Consider the following 17,390-nt stretch of genomic DNA (forward strand, 5'->3'; position numbering starts at 1 on the left):
CTGACACACTGACGGCTGTTGTTGCCTGTTGGGCTGCAGTTTGCCATGTTATGATTTGAGCATATTTTTTATGCTAAATGTAGTACCTGTGAGGGTTTCTGGACAATATTTGTAATTGTTTTGTGTAGTTAATTGATTTCCAATAATAAATATATACATACATTTGCATAAAGCAGCATATTTACCCACTCCCATGTTGATAAGAGTATTAAATACTTGACAAATCTCCCTTTGAGGTACATTTTGAACAGATCAAAAATGTGCGATTAATTTGCGAATAATCGTGATTAAATATTTTAATTGATTGAATATCCATATATTTTTGTTAGTTTTATTATGTTAAACTAGGGTTGGTAATCTTGAGAAACCAGCAAGAGTACACTCGATTTTAAAAATGATGAAAAGAAGTTCCCACAGTCAGTCAATAACTGTCGGTGAGTAAAAAGCAAATCATACTCGAGTACGGTACTTGAGTAAATATACTACCACTGGATGCTCCTTTAAATATTTAGGAACATTATTTAAATGTTGAAAAACTCTTAACAGTGCAGTGAAGTACTGTAGCAGAGCAACAAAGGCCCAGCAGGACCGAAGCATTAGCAGCCACTGGATCAAAAGTGGTGCTAATGAAGAGCAGCACGGACGGCTTTCTTAGTGTGCAAATAGTGGAAGCTCGACACTTGTCTATTCAAGATAGCTCTACACTCCATGAACTTCATTGCCTCGTACAAAGACGTTCATTCTGTGGTGGGATTACTCCGACGGAAATCATAAAACTAAGCCACTGAGCTGATTCCCATTTCCCCCAGCAATCAGCTGGCTGAATCTGTCCTCCTGCCTCATGATCCTCTCTCAATAGCAGTGACCTTGACGGATTGAAGCGACACACAGACTCTGGCCTCGGCACACAGGTTCGCTTCAAACTCTCACTCCTGTCCGGGGATGAAACTCTATCCGTCAATCATTGGCTAATAGAACTATAGCAGCAGGTAAAAGCAGCGGGTATCCACATAGCTGACAGTGAGGGTGCCATTTTTGGTGAGATTGCCCTCACGGGAAGCCAGTCCAAGCCTGTTTCAATGCGTAATGGTACGGCCCAATAGGGGGCGGCTGCAGAGTGAAGTCCAGCAGCTCCCCTGAATGCTTGTGACTCATCCATATGGCAGAGCTGGCCAGATTATTTCAATTAGCTCCAACAACAACAATAATCCCACGCTGAGGTTGTCACTGAAACAAGGGGCAAAATCGAGCACACTGCTGCTTTGAAGGTTAGCTGTTTTAAAAGCTTTATTTTCCCCTTTCTGAGCTGAAACAAAGTTAAGGCAGAAAAAAATGTTTGATGGTGATAGTTGGAGGAAGGGAAAGAGCTCCCTCTAGAAGAAATAATTCATTAAAGGGAAAAAGACAGACACAGGAGAACATCAAACAGATGATTGCCTTGCATTCCTTATTATTATTTGCAAGAGGGGGGAAAAAAGCAATTACAGACGCAACCATTAATACGCCTCACATGTGATTTGTAATGAATATTCTAAGCTTTTCTTAAAAGCTGATGCACGGTCTAAACACAAAAAGGAAATAGATGTCAGTATAGTCCCTGAATAGTAAAGTGAGGAAATTTGCAGCACAATAATTAAATTAGACACAGCAAATTAATACTAAAAGCCATTCTGCTTTAAACTATGACTCTGGGATCAAATTAGATTCATAAAAAACAAGTGAAAGGAACACTCGTTGAGGGATATTGTGAGGCAGAGAGAAGCCAATATCTAAATGAATGTTAACGAGCAGAATCCAGAGCGGCAGCTGATTGCCTTGTGAGCAGGCGGCAGCCGGCGAGCGGGGCAGGGTGGAGCGGGGCAGCCGAACAGAGGAGATGCATGGCGTAATAGCCACTCATCTATTCATGGTAATTGTGTTTCCCCTACTACAAGGACTGGTGGACCTTTCATTTCCTCCGCAGGCAATGGACGTGATAGAGGAAAAGGAGGGGTTGTGGGGTTGTTAGGAGAGGATTAAAAAGGATGCATCATCCAGTGGTCGCTCCAAATGGCTGCTCACGTTCGGACCTCTCAACCTCGGGCTCTCGGGCAGCTAAAACGCGCGCTGACTTTCAAACAAGCCGGGCCTCAAACTTAGCAACCAAACCACGGCGAGCTACTCAAACAGGTGGGATTACTGCTGCTGTGCCTCACGTTCAACTTAACACAGCTTTAATGAGGTTATACAAACTCAACAAAACTAGATATCAGCTCACATACAAAACAAGCAGCACTACAAACATTTACAGAAGATGTTAGCGCATTCTAAGAGCCCTCTAGGGGGACGCAAAAGATGTGCCAGAATTTGTCTGCGCTAAGGTTGTCAAAAATAGATTTGCTCATGTATAACTGAAATCATAATAACACACTTACTGGATAATTTATACAAACGTCTGTATATAAATCTATAGTAGCAAAATCGAACCAAATATTCTGCTTCAATCCTTTTTTGTTGGCGTTTAGCCTTTCAAAAAGTACCTTTTCATTGCGATTACACACCATAAATAACATTTATTCAACCACAATAACAAAAAATCTATTTTTCGGCTGTCACTTGGTGAATCCATCAAGACCTCATCACTTTATGTTGACGAAACTGACGAGTTCTAATCATATAAGAAAGTTGATTTAATAAAAAAAAAGATAAACATTTAATACACTGACTTGACTTCACTTTATTCAAGCTGAGGATTTTGTTTGAGGATTTTGTCATTTTTTTCAGGGTGATGACGTTTTGGGGGGCCCAGCTTTTCTTAGATACACGTAGGGGGGCTTCAAGGAAAATAGGGTTGGGAACCACTGCTCTAAGATAGTGAATAGGCCTTTTTCATGGATTACATTTTGACATGTCACAGTAGGAAAAGCACACCTATAAATAATCAAACTAATGATGGCTGAATTCCATTTAGGTACTTTGATTTCAGGGTCTTGGTCTTGTGCATGCTGGCTCACTGTCACTCTCACAGCCATCGCTGGTGTTATTAGTAATACCCTGCAGTTTCCCTGCAGGTTTCCCTGTGAAAAAGGCCTATTATGGACTGAATGATTCCCCAAATTAAAGAGCCACTCCAGCGCTTCCATAAAGTTAGGGGACTCGCATGCGAAAATGGACTGATTTCTTTGGCCACATCAGGGAAAACGCTGACATATTTATCACCTTAAAAAATGTTAATGTTAACAGAGGCATAGAGTAGCCATGGACCAACATTAGCATGTATTTGGAGTCACGTCTCAGTCGACCTGAGTCCAATATTTACTCTTCTTGTAGCTCTGTTTTGTCTCCACCAACTCCTGACGGAATAAAGTGGCTCTTTGGTTTGCTAAACGCTCCGCTATGTTCACCAGCTAGTCTCTAACATTGTCAGTGTGCTGATTGGTGCTGGGGTGGTAGCGCACAGTCGGGTTTTAGAACTGCTCAAAACAGCTGCCTCCTGCAGCCAAAAAAACAACGCTAATGAGAGCGGTGAGAGCGAGCCAGAACGGTAAAGCTGCTGGCCCTTAAACCATAGAGCTGAGGGAAACTGCAGAGTTGGGTGACAATTCTCTGTGGGTTTGTCGACACCTTTCACAACACTCCTAGTCATTTGATCCATTGTTTATAGAACTAGAATTACCTCGCGGTTGAATTCCTCCGCCAACCAATCAAGTTGCGGTTTACATCCATGTCTGTCCAGAATGTCTTCACATCATCATATCATCATCATCTTATTAGACATTTGTGTGAAATTGTTATAATTAGCATATGAATTCTTGAGTTATGGCCGAAGACATGTTTTGTGAGGTCACAGTGACCTTGACCTTTGACCACCTATATCTAATCAGTTCATCCTGGACGTTTGTGCCAAATTTGAAGAAATTCCCTCAAGGCGTTCCTGAGATATAACGAGAATGGGACGTACGTACGTATGGATGGATCAACCTCCCAAAATGTGGATCCTACATTTCCCATAATGCAACTCAATAGCATCTTTTGTAAGCTCTTCCTCACCATGTCTTTCATACTCCAAGCACCCCGTTGTTTTTAGAAACTTGTAGTCTTCCAGTCCAACTCAAAATCACCGTGACTACTTGTAATGATGACATGTAAAAATTGGTGAAGTGGCCCTTTAATATCTGTTACTCTGTACATTAAATATGCTTGGTAATCATGCGACTAAAGCAGGAAGCAACAAAGGGCTAGATGGACATATTAAATCACTCTATTTCCTCATTCACAACATCTCTTACTAAAAGGCAGGAGAAGGGTATCCAATATAGGCTCTATATACCTACACAAATATACTATGAACTGTGCTTATCTTTGACCTGTTAAAATCTATTATTGCTTGGCACTTTTTCCTCATTCGTCCACCATATAAAGAGGGGTGTTTGTGTTATATAACCTACAGGTGTTGCCACATGTGCAGCGAGTGCGAGGCTCACCTGCTCTAAAATGGTGTTGATCCTTCCCACCTCGCAGTCAATCACAAAGCGCTTCTCCTGCCTCCTGTCCATCTCCTCAATGATGCGCTTGAACTCTGCTGCATCTGTTGTGCCGCTAACAGAGCGTGCGGTCACCTGCCAGTTGTTAGCCACTGCTGCCTCCATGATGGCCTGCAGTATAGAGAAACCTGGAGAGAGAGAGAGAGAGAGAGAGAGAGAGAGACCCAGAGGATTAGACAGAAAAGAGACAGTTATGCAAGTTATGAACTGAGAGGCTGCTAATTTATTCTAGAGAGGGTTTTGCTTGAATCCAAAGGTCAAAGGCCATCTCATTACAATCTAAAATAGCACCGCAAAGTCTGCAGGCCCCTCTAAAATATTGTCTAGAGTCTAGACTTTGTGTGCAAGCGTGGAAGTGATTGTGAATTCACATTTGCATATTGAGAAGGCAATATCATAATGAAGTGAAAGGACAGGAATCGTATCTCCATGTTATTAAAAGATCAGCGGGTTGATGTTATTGCACTTGGCATCAATTAAATTACGGCACTTAGCGCAGCCACATGTTAGCTCTGACAGTGTGGCGAAACACAACGCGGCCCGCGTCTCCTCTGAGGATTGTGCCAACTCATTTAAAGATATAAAGACAATGAAAGATTCATCCGTGCCACTCGGTAGAAGGAGATCATTATGCTTACCAGAAGAATGGAGAATGAGTTCTCCTAATGATTAATTCACACGTGAAATATTTTCATTTAGCAGAGCGCTCAGAAACACTGTGGTCAAATCACATACCACAAAATGAATAATGTAGTCCTATCTGGGGAGGATAGATTGCACATAGAATAAAAATGGCTTAACTCCTCTCCAATGATCGACTGTCGAGAATGAACATGAAGGTTATTAATGATAATCAAGCACGCTGCTGGTATTTCATTAAGCCGTGGACAGCGCTGTTGCAAACTGTGTGTACAATCAGCTTCTTCTCCATCTCTCTGTTCATATTCCGTCGTTCGTCATGTGGTTAACCGATACAGAAAAGGGAGAAAAAATTGCAGCAACAGCAAATTCTGGCATTCACACATATAGATCTTATATGACGATTAATATTAATATCATATGTGATTATGGAAATTGACACACTCTGAGCAGCAGTGTGCAAAGTAAACATTTGTCATATATTTTTTTGCATTTCTCCGTACAAGCTTATCTCTATGAACCGGCTGCAGGCAGCCAACAAAGCCGGCAAAGAGACCAAAAGACTCAACAACAGCTATAACAAGAAAACCACTTTGTGACTCCTTTTCATTTCTCTACTTTTGCATTTCCCTTCTTTTCCATTCCAACTGAATGGTCGAGCAGCTTTTTTCCTTGACTTGTAAATGCTCTGAGACTCCCTGCGTGCGGCCGCCCCTGCAGCACACGGCCACGTCTCCGCCAGATGATCCTTTGGCGAACGGCACAGCGAGCGGCGGAGGCCGACGCACAGCGTGTCATCTGTCCAGAGGAGCAATGGCACGCTGCCAGGAGACATTAGCCTGCCAGACCTCAAGGTTATCTGGCAACCCGGTTATCAGGTCACATCTCCGAGGAGTTCGGCCTATAGTTCATGAATGGAACTCGGGTTCAGATGATATGTTGAGGGCATGTAGTGGCTCACATATTTGTGGCTTCTGGGTCACGCAGCTGGTTAAAAGTAGCAACACTTCTGACATGAATCACCACGGGACACTGAGAATATGAAGGTAGCGTAGCCGGAAGCCAATAAAACCATCGAAATGTACTTTTTTTTTCTCTACCTGGACAAAAGCCGCAATTTCTTCAGAAAAAGAAATCTAAAAGTGAAGAGAAAACATCTGAAGCTTTTCTGAAGAATCATCATTTTTACATGAGCGCGGCAGCGGCAGCCTCTCATGTAGCATACCTCCTCGCATCTCCCTTACCTAAAGCGAAAGTCACAGAACGCAGGTTTGAATAACATGGATGCATTATTCATTTTCCTCAGGCATATGCTCAGAACCTCACCAACCACAAGCCAGCTGGATAGCATGGCAGTCTTCCCAGCAATAAAAGCTCCTCACATTAAGAGATGTCATGCAGATTAACTGGGTCAAAATGGTCTCTGTTGGTTTGGAAACTGCAGAGAATTACGGCTGGTAAAAGGTAAAAAATGTCGATGAACCATTTAACACGCGGTAATCACGTTGGGTGTACGACATGCAGATGGGTTCAAATCACATTTGTTTCAGGGCTGCAAGTATCAGTGCAATCACTGATTCCCGTGCTGCTTGAAAGACACAATAACATGTCAAAAGAAAAAGCCTAAAGGGGAATCCTCTAGGGATTTGTGCTTCATATGTTTGTAGTGTTCTGTCTAAATAAAATCTGTGCATTTCAAATTTTCATTTCCGAGGTCTGAGGTGCAAAGAAAAACATGAATTATGCTCTCACTCTTGTGTGAACGAAGGAAACAACGTCCTGTCAATCAGATTAGAATCACACAGGGCTTTTATTTTGAAATTGCTGATTTTGTGCGCCGCTCGTCTCCTGCCGCCGCCGGCAAACCCTGAACTGTGTTGAAACAATTGGATTCATTTAAGATTCACAGAAGATTCCATGCCTGCCTAGTTTTACATTTGTATGGAAATTAAGAGATGGAATCTGGTGGTGGTAAATAGTCTGTCCAGAAATGGATTACTTTTGCTCCTGTTTTTTTCTCTCTACAGTCAGCAGAAAAGTTTATGTTTAGTGATTTGGACTTCAAAATCGAAAATGAAAAAAATCCTTTGAGCGCAACTTAATCTGACAGCAGCGACAAGACTGACGGCTCCTTTTTCATCTCCGCCGGCAAGTAAAGAATAACTTTATTATTCTTTACTTCTCTGCATAAATTTGAATCTGCCAGTCACCTTCCTCGGACCGGAGTCCATTCCAACTGCAGCCGATCGATGGATTCAATCTCCTGAACGGCGTCGGAGACCCCTCATAAATGCTTTTGCTACTGATATTTATTTGCAACATGGAGAGAAGCTATAAATCCCTTTCACCTCTTCGCCTTCAGGAGCCCCACAGCTGTGTTGCATCTAAAAATGTAATGCAGTCAACTACATAAATTATGGAAGACAACAACAAGATTTCCTTATCACCAGCTATAAATCCCCGCCGTACAGATGCCGCAGCGGCTTCTGCTGATCACACTCCTCAGAGCTAATCATGCCATCGAGACGGGGACCGTTTTAACATGCTGTAATACTGCTGCCAGTATGAACTGTAAACATAGAAACATACAGACAGTGTAGCGTAGTGCAAATGTGCATATTTGTACACATTTGGTACGTTAGCTTAGGATACACAGGACCTCATATTCATGGTCTGTGAGTGCATTCATATTCAGTACTTGAACTTATTGTGACATGTACAGTAAATATATTACATATTGGTCCTTTAATATTTATTTTTTCGAATTCTTATTTAAATTTTGATTGTATTATATATATATCATTATCATTCATAGTATAGTAGCTTTAAGCAATTTACTACAGATATTGTCTGTGGATGTGACAAATAAAACTTGAATCATTAAGATTAAATTATGTAATAGGTGCTATATTGTATTGCAGTATGTGGTTAAGACAGGTTAAATAATTGTGTGTAAGTTAAAAGTAGTGACTGTGCTGGTTTTATGATTGCATAACTGCAGTTGCAAGAGGTGTTTTTCCAACATCGGCCACAAGAGACAGCAGTGGGTTGCATAATGTTTATAGAATAACTCAACACTAAATCCTCTTTTTTGACTCAGTAAGTTATATCTACGGTTACTTTATTATACTGTCAATTGATTCTCGTCCCGGTCTATACTGTTCATTGTTAAAGTGTGTGTGTGTGTGTGTGTGTCCAGAGAAAACCAAGTAATGCTGCCTGTAGACCTGCGAGAAATAAATGACGCTGCATTGTACTCCACACTCCAAAAGTAAAAGGCAACATCCACCACCCTCACAGACTGTAAACAACGCATGAGAGCAACGCTGCAGTTTATAGTCTGGTGGTAATGTATATATGCATACAAAAATAAACACTTCTCCATTTCCAAACACAGTGCATCTGTGTTTCTATAGGCCAACACTGACAGGATGCAGGTCCAAGTTGAACAAAGGTGAACCCCGGACTGAAGGTGCAGATACAACAAGCCCGGCCAACAAACGGAAAGATGTGACGGAACACAAAGCGGTCCGGGTTCGCTTCGGCCAATGGGCGGTGCATGGTTTTGGTTTGACTGTTTTCAGCATGGCGGCCGGGTGACAAACTTCCTCATGTAAACAGTATACTAAAATATCTTTCTGAAAACATTTGAGGTGAGAAATAGGCATAACAATAACAGAATATTGATTCATATTTAATCAGCGCTGCCTAGTTTGACCGTTTGATCGGAGTTTCATGAGCCTGCTGCCTTGTGATGGACGGACCTTATTTGCATAAAATTGAGGATGAGTCATGATTATGGAAATTCAGATACGGTGATTGGTTAGTCACAACGCGTGGCCGGATCTCCTGCTCTCCATAGAGAATGAATAGGATCCGTCGACATGATATACGTCACCGGACTTGGTCTATCTCCACCATGAGGAGTGCACTGAAACAGAAAACGCATGCTTGAATTTCTAAAGGCTGGAATATGCTGAGGCTGCATGTAGGCGGACTTGCACGGAGGTCATCTGAAGACATTGAGAGTTTCTTTTGTACTTGTAGACTAAAGTATAACCTTTGTAGCCTCTTGGCCTATGGTTACCCATAACACCTTTCTTTGCGTTCAAACCGAAAAGATGTTTACATTAGAGGTCGACCGATTAATCCGGCAGATTTTTTTTTTTTTTTTCATAATCAGCATCGGCCGATGCCTGAGCATATTAAGCCGTTTAGCAAGCAGGCACATCTGTGGGCAGCCTAGTGTGGTTGTTGCTGTGGAACACGTGTGACACCGCCCCTTGTGTCAATCAAATAGCCATTCCACCGGCAGACCTCAGTAGATGTAGCCCAGTGGGCTAACCTTTGCAAGAGTGCGTGAGAAGAGTAACGTCGTAACTGGGATAAACCGGTAAGGCTTAAATTCTTCTCTTTCAAAGCCCTATATATTTAATTGGTTAGATGTGAAATCTTACTTTTAGAGAGAAAATACTTTGGAACTGTATTGATAGCGAGCCTCCAACCAGCTACCATACAGGTAGGGATGGATACCGAAACCCGGTAACGGGTTCAGGAGCTAAATTATTACAGACCGTAGTATTGATAGGCTCCGACATTATCAATTCTGTTTTTGGTAACGGAGAATTTCCCTCCGTCTGTAACGTCAGCTGTGTGCGTGGCGGAGCAGCTCTCGCATACACGCTGCTGTAGCGCCGTGTTCAAACACACAAAGCTTCTGGTCTTAGTAACTATGGCGGAGAAAACTAAACTTCAAAAGCGTGATTCCACTTTACTGGAGTTGATGCTGACAATGCTTGTCATAAGTGCAAGTTTGCGTGTGAGGGCGGAAACACGAGCAATGTGTCGAAACATTTAGCAAAAAGTTCATTTCCTCATTAAACGTGTCTACGGGTCGTACATAGCCTCTATGACATCACGGCTAGTGGCCTGTGTGTAGTCCGCAGCATAGCAGATATGAGCAGCAGGCTGTGTAATACGAGTGAACAAAGTTAGTATTATTTTTTTGTGATCACTTAGATTATGGCCATATAGCTTGTAACAGTGTCTATCAACAAACATAAATTAAAAAAAACATGCTTTAGGACACTAAAGCAGACACAGTGCAGACACAAAATGCAGATTAGAGAGACAGACACAGAAGTGTTGTTCAATAAATGTTTACTTAAGTTAAGAAATTGTGTGTATTATTTGTTATTATTAAGCTTTTATATTTTATCAGATGGAGGAAAAAAAGAAAACCAGCCAAACATATCGTCAAAAAAAAATCGGCATCATATATCGGCCATCGGCTGTCCTGATTCTGTAAAAAATTGGCATCGGCCATAAAATACCCATATAGCTCGACCTCTAGTTTACATGTATCTTCACAGATGCATAATTCCAGCCTCAGTCTAACAGGCTTAATAGGCTGAACAGGAGGCAGAGTTAATACTCGCAGAAAGGAAGTGTAGGGAGAGGGAGTGCCAGCGGTTGTGGTGTAACCGAGAGCCTCGGGGCTGTGTGTCCAGTTCTCAACGCATTTTTTTAATATGTGTAATGTTCAATCTAAAACGGGTTATTAAGTTTCTCTTTAATCTCTAGACACACACTAGAAACAACTCTGTAGTTTGCGGAGCAGTGTATAAACGGCTGCGATGGGTGAAAACTCAATTATTTCTGCGTTTTCCTTTAACTCTGTATCAGAGCATTGCAGAGTCTGCTAGCAAATCCCGACGGAGTCTAATGACACCCCGTGTGCTTATAAATCAGAGCTGTTGCGAATGAGATGTTGTGGCAGCGTAGCGTACAGCAGCTGAGTGAGAGCTGCAGTCCTCGTCTTCGTCTGTGAACCGGATCTTAACAGGATGAGTTTTGAAGCGTCACCCGTGGCGGCTCAGCGGTAATTGAATTGAGTTGCATCTAATCTCATTGCCCAGCTCCTTTGGTTCCCTGCCTCTCATTAGGGTACGGTGCAGAGTGTCACAGGCCTCCATCTCGCTCTCTCTCACACTCACAACAACCCTCTCATATCTCACAGCTGATACGGGCTAACTAGGCAAATCAGAGAAACCATATTGCAAATTTCTCTAAGCATTCAGCTCGGTGTTAGCCACAACTGACTGTCAGCTTCAGAGCCACAACTATACCGCTCGCTTACATTACACTGTGTCATCGTTGGTATTACACTAATCCACATCAATCCACAATCTAATCTACTAATCTAATCAAACAAATGAGTAAACAAGTCACCATCAACAACACTACAGCACACAGTTGAAAAAGGGAACCACAAGCGACTGATTCTACCAGCTAACAGCCAAAAGTGAGAAATGAAGGGCATCAAAAAAACAGATCTGAACTCATTTCTGAAGGATCAGAGTCTAAAGCACACACATGAAGAAAGGCGGTGGTTGTTGAGCCAACAGTAAATGTGGCTCCTCTCCCCTCTAACTTGCCAATCCACTGGTAAATGAGGGTCTCTGGCTGGGCGAAACGCCCTGCTGAGCACTGTCCAGGGTCTCAGGGGGCAGCAGAAACAACTGATTTGAAACCACAGAGATAATGGCTTTGACTCATAACTGTGAGGTTTGGCTTGATACAGAGTTTAGGACTGAACGCCTGCAGAGAAAGATGAACAGTGAACTTCACAGATATCACAGTGATTTCCTTGCTGCCGTTTGCTGCAATATGAAATATTTCTTTTAAAGCTGCAGTCGGTCACTTTGAGCAAATATGATGAAACGTTATTTTTATAAAACGGTCACTATATCCTGACAGTAGTGCATGAGACAGGTAATTTGAAAAAAAAAATCATGTACCTCTGTGTCCTCCTGTGCTCCTAATGGCATTTACAAGATTTCACCGCGCCTGAAGGAAAACAACCAATCAGAGTCGAGGAGTCTCTGGGTAGCTGTCAATCACTGCTCACCAAACTCAAGAACTCCGATCAAACGGTCAAAGTAGGCAGCGTTGATCAAACATGAATCAATATTCTGTTACTGTAATGCCTAGATATTTTAGTGTACTGCTTTGCTGTAAAATGAGAAAGTTTGTGACCCGGCAGCTATGTTGAAAATAGTCGAGACAAGACCAAGTACCCATCGGTCAGAGCAAACTTTAAAGGGTCAGTTCACCAAAGTACAAAAAACAAAGCTGTCAATCGATTATATTTAATTGCGAATAATCGCATGATTGTCCTTAGTTAATTAATCACACATTTTGTATCTGTTCAAAATGTACCTTAAGCCGTCAGTGTCAGTGTGCTACAACCTAAAAATCCGAAGTTGCGTTAATGCGTTAAAGAAATTAGTGGTGTTAAAACAAATTTGCATTGATGCGTTATTATTGCGTTAACTATGACAGCCCTAAAAAAAAATAATATACTGGATTTTTAATACATGTATATGACTAACGTAGTGGTATTGAGCCATGCAGATAGTTTGTGGGTTTTTTTGGCCAGTTTTTTTTATATCCATTTCTGAAATTTCACAGAAGAAATTCCAGATATCTTATAGACAAATCTACCCTTCTCTTCATGGCTAGATACCATGAGATTTATCATCCCTGACACTGGGTAGATTCACAAGAATTGTGGATTTAACTGGATGAAACGTGTCAATAACACTGTAAATCCTAGCAAACTCAGTGGCCTTGGATCTTGGAATATGACAAGTAGGGAGGTCATAAAACAACAGCTGACAGCTTCCTTCACCCCCTCTGTGCCGAGAGCACACTAGAAATATCTACTTAACATTCTCCAGCTGTCAAACCCTCACTCTTCATTAACTACATCTCTATGTATGTTCTAATTTACAAATATTCCCAGAGCTGCTTCGTCTCCATTGTCTTCGAAGGAAGCCAAAATAAATACGTACAGTATTTAGGGCCTGCTGAGTGTTTGCCTCTGGGCTAAGTATGCTCACAGGGCTCTGAGGATCCCTCCAGTGTTTGTGCAGTGGAGATCAAAATCTTGGGCCTGGGAGAGGAAGACGGCTTTATGTTTCCTCTCATTAGTCATCTGGCACGGGCCCACAATTTATATAAAACAGGCTGAGCTTTGCTGGGATTATATGACCCGTGCGCTTGACTTGTCCAGCAAACTGAAAACAGGCAATCAACGTCTGACGGGTGATGAAGAATGAGATGAGAATCTCTGAGCGTGCTGTAAAGACATGGTAATTGAGGTGCCTTTGAGGAAAGTGTTTAACTACCGACAATTAAGAGAGGAAGAAATATATAGTCTTAAAAACAGGTCCATTCAATTTACGCAATTCAGAGGAGGAAAGAAACATTATAGCCGGAGCCGCAGCACGAGCTCCTCCACGTCTCAGTGGTGGAAAACGCAACAATCGCCGTGACGCGAATGCCAAAGTAGCCCAAAAGTGTGCAGCCAAAGGCTTTGATGTGGTGTGTACAGTAGGCCCTATAACCAAAAACAGCTTCACTGCCAAGTGTTGTCCTAATCAAAAAGACAGCACATGTCAAATAAAACAGAAGCAGCATGCTGTCTGTATCTTTAGAAGTGCATACATGCAGGAGGGAGGAGAGTAGCGCCTTTTTTCCACTGTGAAAATCCACCCACAGAGCTTCTCCATCTCTCCCTGTCTTTGTTCCCCGGTCTCTCTCACTCACACACTGTGACGTATCAGCACATGTACACTGATGAGCGTAACACACACACAGAGTCGTGTGTGTGTGTGTGTGAGAAGGGATTGATCAAGTGCTGCACAAAACTCTCCGGGCAGCTTCGGCTGATCAGCTGAAACTGAAGGACGAGAACCTTTAATGAAAAAAGTCCAAATATTATTTTACTCGTGTTTACTCTTGAGAATATATATATGTTATTTGCTGTTTCTACAAACAAATTGGCCCTGTGACATAGTGTAACATCAAAGCAATCAACCTCTACTATGGCTGCATGAAGCAAAGGCCAGGACGTTTTGTTATAATGAAAAAAAGAAGAAGAAGAAGAAGAAGCTCCCAGCAGTAATTTCATGGCTGCTGAAGCTAGCAGTGGGTAGGTGGTAAAGTGGCTTTATTCCAGCTTCACTTAAAGGAGGACACTGAGAAAGCGTAGAGGTTTATTGTGTGCTTATTGTGACGGACGACGGCCTCCCGCGTACCTCTTCTTTTTAAGGTGTTTGACCAGTGATGTAAGTGGAAGTGCCCCCTTATTCACATGTTGGCGTGTGTATTGCCGCTATCAGCAATCTCTTGTAATTATTCCTATTTATTCATTATTTCTTTAAGCATGTTATACTGTGTCAGTCATAATCAGTTGTGATTTTATCGATATTAGTATACTTGGGCTATGCATCTTCTACAGTAGACCGATAATACTCCAGTAATATTCCAACTGGAACATTATAGGATTACGGTGGCGTGTTTGTATATTTACCCATAGTGTTAATAGTTAAACCTGCAGCAGGCAGAACGTTTTTGGTATCATTGGGCAAAAATTCCATAATAACCTTTCAGCATATTGTAATTCAAGTGTTCTGAGAGAAAGCTCCTCATGGCTCTGTTTTCAGGCTTTAAAAAATATAGCCCGTGATGGAAGACTTTGGCCAATCACAGGTCATTTCAGAGAGAGAGTGGTCCTATTGGCTGTGCTCCAGCTGCTGGGCGGTGCTTGGTATTTCCTCAACAGATCTCAACATGGCTGCTGGGTCACAAACTTTCACTTTTTATAGCTAAACAGTACACTACAAGATGTTTCTGAAAACATTTGAGGTGAGAAATAGGCATTACATTAACAGAATATTGATCCATATCTGATCAGCGCTGCCTAGTTTGACCGTTTGCTCGGAGTTCCTGAGTGATTGACAGCTGCTCAGAGACGGCAGACTCAGCTCTGATTGGTTGTTTTCCTCCGGTCTGTGAAATCTTGCAGATGCCATTAGGAGGACACAGAGACACATGATTTTTTTTTTCAGATGACCTGTCTCATGCACTACTGTCAGGATATAGTGACAGTTTTATAAAAATATTTTTTTTTTAAATCATATTTGCTCCATTTCCACCCACTGCAGCTTTAAAACAATGCGATTTTACATAATTTTGGACCATTATTATTACTATTTAAATTACTATTTTTATTATTTATCACAGCCTTCGTCTGCTAGGGCGAGCGTGACACGTCACTTAGACTGTTCGCTGATGTACGGAGCAGGTTAGGACATCTTCATTGTGAAAAACTGATACAATCTGATGTCCGCTCGTTCGCATCGCATCCAGTTAGGCCCAAATACACTGGCGCTGCACCGTTATGAATCGCCCAGAGAACCTGACATGGAGAGGGCAGAGAAGAGTACCGGCAGCTTGTGAGAAGTTCTGGTACGCAGGAAAAAGTCCCGGTACCCCAAGGAGTAAAATGAAGAAGTGCTGGTACTGCGTACTGGTGAGTACCGGCACACCAAGCACTGTGCTTGACTGTATTTTTTTAGGAGGTTACTGAATTACAGAGGTTGGCGACTGCAGGTTGGGCTATCTATATATTGGGATGTCACTTTGGCACCTGTTTATGTGTGCAAAATAGAAAAAACAGAAAACACCAGTGATGCATAGCTTCATCCATATTTCTTTAATATTATTTTTCTTTTGCATTTTATGGCTGCTCTGATGTGCCCTTTCTTGTCAGCGTGTCCAAGCTGATTTATTCTCCTGATGCATGCATAATTTAGCTGTTATGAAGCCGGCGTGAAGGAGAGAGGCCACTAAAGCACAAGAGGCATATGTGTGTGTGTGTGTATGTGTGTGTAAAGTCTCAGCTGGGTGCAGCTGATGTGCCATTATAGTGGCTGTGATGAGACCACAAAAGCCAAGGAAACAAGCTGCGCTCTATGATATAGACATGGGGAGGCAGTGGGGAGCCAGCATTCACACTTATTATCTCACATTGTGAGCCTAGAGTATAAATCAACAATTGTGGGTGACAATATTGCACTTGACTGGACATTATTTGTGTGAAATGTGTCGGGAGTGGCATAAAAATTACTTGTGTAACCGATTGAAAGGGGAAATCGGCAGCTGATGGTTTGCAGTCACATAGAAAAATATCGCTTTGGCTTGTCGCACATCCGCAAACTAATGGCACAAACATGTCACCTTCTTAACTGATTGTGTAAAAGACAAAAAAGGATTAGCCGTTTCATGCCTTGTCTTTGTGCGTTTCATCACTGGAGTTTGGACTATCCTTTTGGTAGTGCATCACATTGCTTGATTTGTTGTGTTGTTTACAACAGTAAGAGAGCAATGCCAAGCGACTACAATCAAATTAAAGGACAGACTTGATTTGGTTCGCCATCAAAGGATACAGGAGAGCAGCGGGAGACATTAATTATTTGACTCTTTTGGGGGAACAAAGGCAACTGTCTCTGGATAGCCAATTAGAGGGGATTGCTGAAGAATAGGGAGCAAGGTTCGCTTTGGTTTCACTGTATCTGCCTGATTGCCCCCCCCCCCCCTCATATCTGTCCTATCTTTTCTATCTACAGTAGCTTGGCAGGAACTAGAAGAAATGGGGCTAACTATGTGCGGCCATCCAATCCTCCCGTCCACAAGCCTCTTGGCCCTGTTGGCACATCGTTCTGCCAATTGTGTCAGGCCGGAGTTATCTTGTCTGTCTGTTTAACAGCTGATCAACAGGCTCTGTGGTGACTTATGAGGGTTTCATTCCTAGCCAAGTGGTCCTGATTGATGCAACCAGAATATCATTAATCTCATTTTTTACATTTTAGCATGCTTGCAAATAATCATATCATAATAATTACACATCCACTGACAATAACAGCCATTACAGAGGCAATCACTAGGGCTGTGTTTTGGCAAGAATCTAGTGATACATATCATGATACTGGGGTAACAATTCAATATATTGCAATATATTGCAATACTGATAGCATGACAATATATTACATATTGTCATGGTATAAAGAATACATCAAGAAATACACCATTTTAGAATAGGTGAAAATAACACACTTGTACTGCATGCAAAAAACTGCATGGTTTTTGCCCAAAACTGCATGTGATTATCATAAAGTGGGCATGTCTGGAAAGGAAAGACTTGTGGGTTCCCAAAACTCATACTTCATTGCACTGTTTATTAAGCAAAAACACTTGGTGTCCGCAGGTACCAACGCTATTTAGCATGAAAAATTACAACTCTGTCTGGACACTGACAAGGTGTGTGTCATCAGGGCCGGTATTAAAAGGGTTTAACCAATAGATTAAAATTGACATAAG

General features: G+C 42.0%; 1 protein-coding gene across 4 annotated transcripts in view; it reads right to left on the reverse strand.

The window, feature by feature from the left end:
- The window catches only part of gria3b (glutamate receptor, ionotropic, AMPA 3b), a 98,471-nt gene that overhangs the window by 40,327 nt on the left and 40,754 nt on the right, over positions 1–17,390 (reverse strand). For all 4 annotated transcript variants that reach the window (XM_074648323.1, XM_074648321.1, XM_074648320.1 and 1 more), the window contains exon 4: positions 4,464–4,651. In XM_074648323.1, the coding sequence (XP_074504424.1) occupies positions 4,464–4,651 (188 nt within the window). The remainder of the gene's footprint in view (positions 1–4,463; positions 4,652–17,390) is intronic.

Source organism: Sebastes fasciatus, chromosome 10, assembly GCF_043250625.1.
Source record: "Sebastes fasciatus isolate fSebFas1 chromosome 10, fSebFas1.pri, whole genome shotgun sequence".
NCBI classification, from domain to species: domain Eukaryota; kingdom Metazoa; phylum Chordata; class Actinopteri; order Perciformes; family Sebastidae; genus Sebastes; species Sebastes fasciatus.